General features: G+C 40.9%; 1 protein-coding gene across 1 annotated transcript; it reads left to right on the top strand.

Annotated features, from left to right (window-relative positions):
* Positions 1–358: 358 nt before the first annotated feature.
* LOC144459785 (uncharacterized) lies at positions 359–7,800 on the top strand. Its single transcript, XM_078164433.1, has 7 exons — positions 359–1,085; positions 1,206–1,270; positions 1,443–1,621; positions 1,882–2,162; positions 6,886–6,950; positions 7,041–7,189; positions 7,283–7,800. Exons 1-7 carry the CDS (start codon positions 618–620, stop codon positions 7,366–7,368), a joined length of 1,293 nt encoding a protein of 430 aa, XP_078020559.1. The 5' UTR covers positions 359–617; the 3' UTR covers positions 7,369–7,800.
* The last annotated feature ends 2,844 nt before the right edge of the window (positions 7,801–10,644 follow it).

Below are 10,644 nucleotides of genomic sequence, written 5' to 3'. Positions count from 1 at the left end.
CACAGACTACAGCAGCCCCTTCAACTGCTGCACCTACAACTTCAGCATCTATGACTGCGTCACCCACAACTGCCGCACCTTCAACGGTAACACCTACAATTGCTGCACCAACGACAGCTGCACCTACAATGGCAGCACCTACAACTGTAGCACCGACAACTTCTGCACCGACAACTGCTGCACCAACAACTGCTGTACCTACAACGGTAGCATCTACAACTGCTGCACCAACAACTGCTGCACCTACCACTGCTGCACCGTCAACTGCAGCCCCTACAACTGCTGCACCTACAACTGCCTCCCGTACCACTGCTGCACCATCAACTGCCACACCAACAACTGCAGGCCCTACAACTGGAGCACCAACAACTGCAGTCCCGACCACTGCTGCACCTTCAACTGCTGCTCCGACTACTGCAGCACAGACAACTGCCTCCCCTGCTACTGCTGCACCATCAACTGCCACACCAACAACTGCAGGCCCTACAACTGGAGCACCGACAACTGCTGCCCCTACAACTTCTGCACCTTCGACTGCTGCACCAACGACAGCTGCACCTACAACTTCAGCACCTACCACTGCAGCACATACAACTGCCGCACCTACAACTTCTGCAATGATGACTGCTGCAGCTTCCACTGCTGCACCTTCGACTGCCACTCCAACAACTGAAGCACCTACAATAGCTCTACCAACAACAGCTGCACCTACAACAGCTGCACAGACTACAGCAGCCCCTACAACTGCTGCACCAACAGTGGCAGTCCCTACAACTGTAGCATTGACAACTGCTGCCCCTACAACTGCTGCACCAATAACAGTCGCTTCAACAACTGTTACACCTACAATTGCTCTACCAACAGGGGCTGCACCTACAACCAGCACACCTATGACTGCCCCTCCAACAAATGTTCCACCTACAACTGCAGCACCTTCCACTGCTTCACCTTCTACAACTTCACCCAGTACTGCAGTACATCAATATACTATCTCCGCAGACTTGCCAGAAGAACCTTACTCAGATGCCCTCACTGACCCCAGCAGCAGTGAATACAAAGACCTTGAAAAAAGAGTTGTGGCAATGGTAAGTGCATTTTTTAATTTTACATTTGTCATTGACTATGCGCCAGTGTTGTAAGTAATGATGAAGAAAATCATGCTTAAAAGGAACTTTACAGTCTTCTTATGTTACTTTCTTTTCCAGTGTGTTCAGATATACATAAAAAAGTTTCAACTAAAGTTTATCTACTGCGTTGTGATAAAGTTCAGGTAAGAGTATTTTTCTAACAGTCTTTTTTTGTCATTTGCATTTTCAGGATTTTGGTCTCTTAATTGGTATCTTCTAATGTTGTTAATGTCATGTGCAAATCACACATAACACAAGGCAACAGATTCATCTAACATTATTTAACACTTGTCCCATTTGGTTTTTATGATACAGCCCGCAAACACTACGAACAGCAGGAGTTAATGCAACTCTGGGGATTGGTTTCAATGGAACAGTTCCTATTGCACAACTCCCATCAAATGCAGAGGTTACTCGTACCTTCGCAGATGCTCTGAATAATTCCAACAATACCTTCAATGTGACTGTAAATCCAAACTCACTCACAGTGTTAGGTAAGCATGCACAACACAATGTTTCACTGTAGTCATAAGAAATTATGTTGCCACAAAAGTTGGTAAAGACAAGATTCATAGACACTCGTATGATTCATAGCCACTTCAGAATTAGATGAGATAGTAAAAGTCTTTGATGGTCCTTATACATCAGTGAAACTGACACCAAAGTCAGCTGAAAAATGACACAAGTAAAAATATATTGTTTTGTTTTGGGCACCAATACTATTCATATAGTCCTTAAATATATGTCTTTACAGATAGCCCAGTTACAGATGCAACTACAACTGCTTCACCTGCAACTGTAGCACCTACGACTTCCGCACCCACAACTGCTGCACCTACAACTGCAGCACCAACAACTGCTGCAACTACAACTGCAGCACCTACGACTTCCCCACCCACAACTGCAGCAACAACAACTGTAGCACTCATAACAATAAGGGTGACTTTCAGATCTCTTCAAAGCACCTTTACAAGTGACTTGCTGAATCCATCATCTACAGCTTTTAAACAGCGAGCTGCAATGATAAAGGGACAGGTAAGTTTCAGCCTTAGTATAAAATCTTAAATTACAGTAGCCATTTGTAGGGCATTTGTAAAAGCTTGAATAATTTTGTCCAAGTCAGTGTATGATAGAAATTATCCGATTTTTAAAACCATTCAAAGTTGATAAAAACAAGACTGAACTCCACAGACATGATTACTGAAAGGTCAATTGGAATAGGGACAACTCATAGATTTGTAGCATTGGACCTAACCAAGGGCATTAAATTAGGAAATGTATTATTGCATACTGAAGTAACTAGTGGTCCAAATAATATTATTTCAGATTTTCTTCATTCAGTTGGAGGCAGGACATCCAGCACTTGATGTCCCTCAGACATTTTTTAAAGAAGTCAGATTGGTGGGGGTGTCCTGGTTTTATAGATACACAGAGTTGAGTGTCATCAGCATAACAATGGAAAGACATTTTATGATTGAAAATTAATTTGCTCAAAGGAAGCATGTAAATCCAGAACAGAAGAGGACCTGGGACAGAGCCTTGAGGTACTCTGCTTCCATTTAAGAGCAGTGTCTATAACTTCTACAATCAATCAACTGAATCAAAAGCAGAACTTTAGTCAAATAGGATCAGGGCAGACCCTTCATCAGCATCAGCAGCAAAGAAAGGATAATTTGTCACCCTAGGTAGTGCAGTCTCACTGCTTTGTTTTTCCCAAAGCCAGATTAGAACTTCTCAAAAATGTTGATTCATGCAGGCAGTTATTTGTCTGTAGATAGTCTTTTCTAGGATCTTTGATAGCAGTGGGAGTTTGGAAGTCTGATCAGTCTATCATTGTTTAGTACATGCAGATCTAAATTACATTTTTTGAGAAAAGGGTTCCACAAGAGCATATTTAAAAAATGATGGTACAATGCCAGTTGCAAGTGAGCGACTGATAATGAAAAGAACGTTTGGAGCAATATGTGGTAAGGCCTCTTTTAAGAGTCTGCATCTAGGTAACATAAGAAGCAGTTTGGCTGAGAGACAGTCTCCAGCAGCGTCTACAGACAAATTCATTCAAAAGAGGGACATGAGACAGTAGGCGGGTCGGTGATAATATAGTTTCAAGTCTGTGGTGTAATCTGACTCCGTTTTTTTTCCCTACTCTATCTGTAAAGAATATAGTGAACTATTCACTTGCTTCAGTTGAGTGATCAGAGAAAGCCATATTTTTAGAACCATTGACAATACGTTAAGTAATTATTCTTGGCTTATGGTGGCTTTAGGCAATGACACTAAAATAATAGGTTTGTCTTGCAAATTTAATGGAAGAAGAAACTCCTGCAAACTCAGGATGTTAAAACTGTTGGTCAGTGGGATGTCCAGAGGTGGAGGAGGGGGAGGCAGGGGCTTGTGAGCATGTTTCCCTCTTGCAGGCTGCAGACCAGTTCTCCGGTTTAATGTTACATGGAGTTGAGCTCACAGGGACTTCCACTCTTTCCCTGCCAATAGGAGACCCTGTCTCCACTGGGACAAGACAGAGAGTGAAGCTGGCCATTGCCTTGGGCTTTGTTCTCCAGGAGACACCATGGCTCCTCAGGTTGAGTCGAAGTAGCCCCAAGGTTAGGCACTCCCATGGTGCTTGCTAATGCTGCTCAGAGAGTGATTGTGAGTTGAGCAGCTCAAACTTTTGCTCAGGACTCTTCTCTGAAAGCAAGAGATCCACATGTCTGATGAAAAAAAAGTCTTTCATTCAGCTAAAAGATACAGTTAAAGCCAAGCAGGGACTACCAAGATACGTCCCGGTTCCCACTGCTACTGAAATGTAGGTACAGAGGATGAAAACAAGACCACGAGGAACAAGGGAGTGACATTTTGCTTATTTTAGAGGAAAGAAGGATTGCATTATACTATTTTTTATTCATGTTGAAAAACCTGAAAACCTTTGGGATACAGCACTGGGAAACCAAACAGTTACCCTACTGTGTTCCTCCACAGTTTTGGTAGCATATTACAACTGTACACAATTACTTGATAGGTTCCACTGACTTGTTAACAGAATTTTCCTAAACTTCAGTTTTGTTTTCCAGTCTTGTACTTTATATTTATATTATATTAAAAAACAATATATAGTATAATTCATTCCTCCTTTCCTTCAACGTGCACACTTGTTACTCCCTTGTTCCCCATAGTCTTGCTGAGTGCCAAGAAGTAATAGATTGGTACATGATTCAAACGTGGGTGACATAACTGTATTATAAAGTGTTACCAATGTTATAACTTTTTTAAAAAAAAGTGTAAATTGTAAACTGCAAATTATCAAAGAGGCCTCTATAAGCCTAAAATTAATCCTTCCATTTAATCAACTAGTACAGTGCCCACTCAAAACATACCTTTTGGGAATGGGCTGACTGCCTGCGGTATTGTTGCTTGCAGCTTTCTGGAGAACCGCTCATACAAACAACTTCACTCTCAACACTGTGCTTCCCTGGGTCCTGAGCAATACAACTGAGCCGCAAACAGCTGTAGATTTATTCTGATGTTTAGATATACAAAATATAATACAATACAATAAATTATGTTGCTATTCTAACTCATTGTACAGCAAAAATAACAAACAAAAGGCCCCCAAAGCACTGAAGAAAATACGGAACTGAATGGTATATTACTTATTTACTGTCCACTCTTCAGAGGAAAACATTGTAGGCCTGCTACTGGCCTACATTTACCTGACAGATACATGTTAGTGGTTATGTTGTAGAATCAGATTTTGCTCACAAAATATATCACTTAAAATGTGATATATTATTGTTTATTTAGGTATCCAGCATGGAGCAGGAGCCTCTTTAAGCCCCTCTTCACTTAAAGTAAAAAATTTGAATGCAGGACTTTTACTGTTCGGTATTAATAGTTTTACTTTAAATAGTTAATAGTTTTATTTTAGAAAAAAATAAAACTTTTGAGTAGCCCTAACTTTCTACCACAAACATTGCCAGGTAGAGAAAGGGTGAAAAGTAAAGTAAGATGGCATTTATCTGGGGCCCCCAAATAACTAAATGCACCCCTGAAAAACTCACCAATGAAATGTTAGCAGAGGTATCAATTTCCACATGAGTGTATTAGTCGCTCGCTTTGACAAAACCACTGCAGTTAACGTTAATGGTGTTTTAAGTAAGTGCGGCACATCTACACAGCGGATGTAGGTCATGCCCTACTCAGTCTGCAACACTGTGGTTATAAAGTAGAGCATGGATTTCATGGATCAATAAAGTACTATCTACTGAAATACTATCTATCTGTCTATTTAAATAGTGGGTATTTAGCACACACACACAAACACACAGATCACACACTTGGCAGCTTTCCTGCTAGATTTGGTGACTTTTTCAGACCCTTTGTGTGACTTGCAGCTCAGAATGATCTCAGTCAGCGGCTCCTCCGGCAGCACAGCATCTCTCCCCTTCTCTCTCCTCTCTCTTGCAGGCAGGCGAGAGTTACTATGGTTAGCTTGCAGCTCTCTTGAGGACCACTTATACAAACAACTTCACACCTTACACTGTGCTCACTTGGGTCTGGGATCAAAAGCATTTATTCCAAAAGTTGCATCGCTGATGCTTGAAATATTTGACTTTTCTCCCCTGTAACATCTCCAGATTAACAATCATCCATTGTGAAGACGTGCTTCATTCTCCAAAGAGCCCTCAAGCCCCACCCCTGCCTCTACACAGAGCCTCAGAGCACTGTTCGCTTGTTTATTCAAAGTTCACTTATATTGAACATGTCGTGTCGAAATCATACCAAAATCGGCACTGCATATCCTTGGGCCCCCAGTAATACATCTGCAAAGTTTGATTGGATGAACAGTTTGTTTTTTTGTTTGAGATAGGCGAAGGACACACTAACACACACACTCACACAGAGATTCCTTGCTTTATAGTTAGATGATGCTACATCTAGAAAATTTATAATAGGTCGTTGATGAGATACTTTATCTCTGCTAGAAAGTTCAAGACATTTCTGAGTCCACTGATTGAATGAAATTGGTGAAAAAGTGTTCTATTCCAGTCAGGGACATTTGTTGCATTTCATACTCCCCTCTCTCCCCCAATGGCATGTCTGCCTCTTCACCACCAAATGTCCTCCTGCTCATCTTGATACACTGAGGCATTTGGTGAGTGCCAAGCACTGAGAAGAATGGGCATTAAGACATGATAAACCTGCATTCTAACAGTATAATTTGGTATGAAGAATTCAAACACAGCTGGCAAGATGTTTTGTGTGATGGGCTACCCTTTCCATGTAAATAGTAGTTAATTTCCTCTCCAGCAAAGGCAACAAATGCCAGTTGAATAAATGTGAATACTGCTAAGACATACTCACGAAGAAAGTTAAAAAAATAACAGATCATCTGTTCTTTTAAACTCTTTTTTTTCTGTCTCTGTCTCCTGGCCCTATTTTTATTTACTACGCTCCAGAAAGTACAGGATACACAAAACAAAACATACAGGATACACAAAACAACAAAACATACAAACAGGAAATTTAAGAAATTCATCTTCAAGCTTATTAGACACTCCACATACTATCTTTAAAAGGACAACTTATTCAAATTTCCAGGAGGAAATGATGACGGAGATATCAAGGGGAACATATCAAAAACAAATAAAATTACACCTCCAGCTCACTGTACAACCTGTCTTGTACACACAGTTCAGTGTTCAAAGACAAATATAAGTGTAAAAAGTGCTTAAATACAACTTGTTTTCTGTTTCTGCAGCTTGATCCTGTTTTCCATAAAGGATTCCCTTCCTCCTTCAAGTCCCTGGTAGTGCTGTCCTTCAGGTAATTTACTAGGATTTATTGTGTTGGGACTACAGAATAGAGGCATCAGTCTGATATTTCAATCAATATTTTTTGTTTATGCTTCTGCAGTAACGGATCAGTTATCAACCTAATGGACCTTGTCTTTGTAAACTCATCTGCGCCTAATGACACTCAGATTGCCAGCGTTTTGAGCAGTGCAGCTCAAAACGTCACCGGCTTTGATATCGAAACCGCCTCCATCTACGTGAATGGCATAAGTAAGCAATACTGGGTGCCTCTTTATCAAAAATTTTAAGAGCTGTACAACCGTTTGTTAATGTTTTGTTTCCTTTTCTCTTCTTCATTGACAGTTTCAAGTGGAGTAAGCCATAAGATCAGTCTCATCACCGCATTCTGCCTGGTACTGTTGTCATGGCTACTGTCCAGCCAGCAATAGCATCAACACTGATTTCCATCTGAATGCTATCAGATCATGACTGCCATCACTTGTTTCAAAAAAGATTTGTTGTCAGTAGACATCCAAAATTCATGATTATCTTAAGTCTTATAGCTTTTCGGGCTAACTTGCTATTAAATTCAGCTTTACATTCCTGGTCCACTTAATCATCACAAGAATAATAAGCCAAACAAACAATATAACTTTAAGCCCTGGAATGTCAGAAAATATTTGCTACTACTAAATGTACAAATTAATCTTGCTTTACTGAGTGCTGTGCTTTAGCAATATTTAACTTAGCTTTAATAATGTTTTATTTAATATTTAACTTAGTTTCTTGTTTAGTCTTGATCGCCATACAGCTTAAACCAGCCAAATATATATATATAATTTATACTAAGTGTATTTATGTAATCATGCATAGCTGTATTCTGGGAGATTTCTTGTAGTTTGTACAATTTCTGTCAAAAACTTTACAATAATCAGAATACAAAATCTTTGAAGAATTCAAATAGTCTCTGTGTGATGTTTTGTAATTTTGGTGGGGAAACAGAAAATGTATCACAGCATGTTTAACGTCAGGAGCTTTAATTAAAGTAGCAATGATGTTTACACGCCATCACACCCTGCCGTGTGATTTCCCATAATTAAATCTCACAATAGCGTCTTACAGCCTTTGTTGTGTCAGTAAATCAAGTTTGTCCAGAGAGAGAGAACTGGGAGTGGTGCATTCGTTACTTTGGCTATGAGATTCATATTTATTCAAACACCGCCACACAGTCTGAGAGATACATCGTTCTTCAGTCACTTCAAACGTAGAGTAACCACCAGCATTAAAACCAGCATCAACCACTATGAGAGTTAATCTTTCATAATGGCTTTCACAAAAACAGAATCATATCAATACAGTTAGTGCAAAAGACTTAAGGCTGCCACATTAAGAATTATGTTTATCAGAAATCTTCTTAGAAACTTGCCATTTAGTCATTATTTGTAAAGATTTCCTGTTTTAAGTTAACAATGAAGCCACCTCTCTTACCTTAGAGGTAAGCCTAAATTGATTTTACAGGAGCAAAGATGGTTGCAGTTAGCCTGGAAATCCAGACCCAAATCTAGAAAGATTTAGGATCTGGCCATGAGTAATGAAAATGGCCCAACCTGAGGGGCGGCACCAAGCATGCATTTGTAAATAGGCCCTTTTCCACTGAAGAAGTTCCTGGTACTATTTGGGGGGCAGGAACTACTACAGGAACGTCCTCTCGCTCGGCCCTCTCAACCGCCGTGTCTCCACTGAGAGCGGAGTCGGAGGAAGGTTCCTGTAAAGTTACGGGCTCTGGATGTGATCGTTGTGCGACCATTTTGACCGGGGAGACGTAGGGATGCCGTTAACTGTTAGCCCTTAGCAGTGTCTGTAATAACTCACTAAATGGCCCGTGAAAAAAATATTTTTTCCAGCGGATGTCTTAGTTACAACATGATTGAGCTAACTGGAGTAATTTCATGTCATAGCCGACAATGGGAGGCTTTTAACAGATCACAGCCTGATGTTAGCTTTGCTGCTGCTGTTAGCTGTCCCTGTCAGCTGATGCTTTCTAGACATCGTGATTTCCCAAAACTGAATAAATACCACACATATCAACACAAAACTGCTTTGCTACCTCAATTATGTTGTAACTAAGATATCCGCTGGAAAAAATATTTTTTTAACGGGCCTTTTAGTGAGGGTTTTTTTTACATGGCGGAGGAAGCTATATGAACGAGCTGACTCTTGTCTGCTGAGTTTTAAAAATGCCGGCTATTTTGTTGCTTTCTGTTGTCGTCACATCCCTCCTTGAGTATATCCAGTCAGCACCAAGTAATCCCCAAGCCCCAGCCGGGAGTCTTTCGGGGCCGTTCTGAGTACCTACCCTGAGGCAGGGACTTGTTTAGCCCCTGTAAAAGTTCCAGAACTCTGTCCTTAGGGGGTGGTTCTTGCGGTGGAGACACGCACCAACGGCCCCGGCCCCGTAAAATTACCCCAAAGTTCCTGCGGTGGAAACGGGCCTAATATCACTGCACGCAATTGGATAACACTATGACCAATCAGAACAATACACGGGGTGACGTATATGCTTAGCTACCAGCGGAGCTAACTGGTAGATTAGACTCTTGCCATATCCGGTCGGCAAAACAGCAAAAATGTCCTTCTTGCAAAGGAAAGACTGGAGCGTTGTCTTCTGTTCCTCTTTTAGAGAAAAAGCCCAGTCTAACTCGTTCATTGTAGCGGCCAAAGCCATTTCAAACAAGTGGTGTTCATCCGGAGCCATCTTGCAATGTTTACTGACTGATTCCAGACTTCGTCGTCACAGCGCTGTCGTCATCTGTTTAGCTCGCCTCTGGCCCACCTATATCAGATACACCGATGTGATTGGTGCAGCTCGGCTCCAAGGGCATAGGTAATGAGCATCATTACTGATTGCCAGAGTGACTCGCTGAGCAAATTCAAATTGTGCTCTCGCGAGAACTCTAGATTTCCAGGGTAGGTTGCAGTGGTAACTACAGAAAAAATAAAGGTGCAGAGACTTTCACCAAAATTACCCCCAAAAACATCAAATTGTAAATTTGTGACACAAGTGCTCATAAGATGGTTTTGTCAGATAAGTCCTTCCAAGACACATTTTTGTGAATATTGGAAGACAAAACCTTTTAGAAAGAGAACAAAGACTGTGGGCCCTTTTCCCTTAACCTCTTGCACTCCACCCCCATTTTGTGGCGAAAAGCCTAAAATGACATACCCAAATTAAAATGACTGTAGCCTCTGAACCGCTCTGACTACATGCATGCATGAGGTCTTGCCAGAAAGAAAACTCCCTGAAGTTTCTTGCGAAAGTCTGAGAAACAATCTAGGTGATACAGAGACAGAGTAATGGGCCTCTGAAGTCAGTAAAAAGTTGAAGATTTTGCCTAAAATAAAATAAAAAATGTTTTTCAGGATGAATAACTGTCTGTGGCTTCATCTGAGTAGGTAAATGACACTGTGGGGCTGTAGGCACACTATCAATGAACATTTGTTTCAAGTTTGAAGAAGATTGCTCAAAGTAGGACCATTCTACAGTGTTTTTTTCCATGAAAAGATCCACTGGAGCTCCAAATGACAAGAGCGCTCACTCCGCTTCAAAACAGTACTATCAGTGATCAAACAACACTCAGCCAGCTTCAAACATTGTACCTTATTGAAATCAGGTGTGATTATGATAGCTGATGTTGTTTATGATACAGAAACACCATAAAATATCA

Source organism: Epinephelus lanceolatus, chromosome 22 (genome assembly GCF_041903045.1).
Source record: "Epinephelus lanceolatus isolate andai-2023 chromosome 22, ASM4190304v1, whole genome shotgun sequence".
NCBI classification, from domain to species: domain Eukaryota; kingdom Metazoa; phylum Chordata; class Actinopteri; order Perciformes; family Serranidae; genus Epinephelus; species Epinephelus lanceolatus.
Note: the sequence above shows the minus strand (reverse complement) of the source record. Positions and strands in the feature narration are given on the sequence as shown.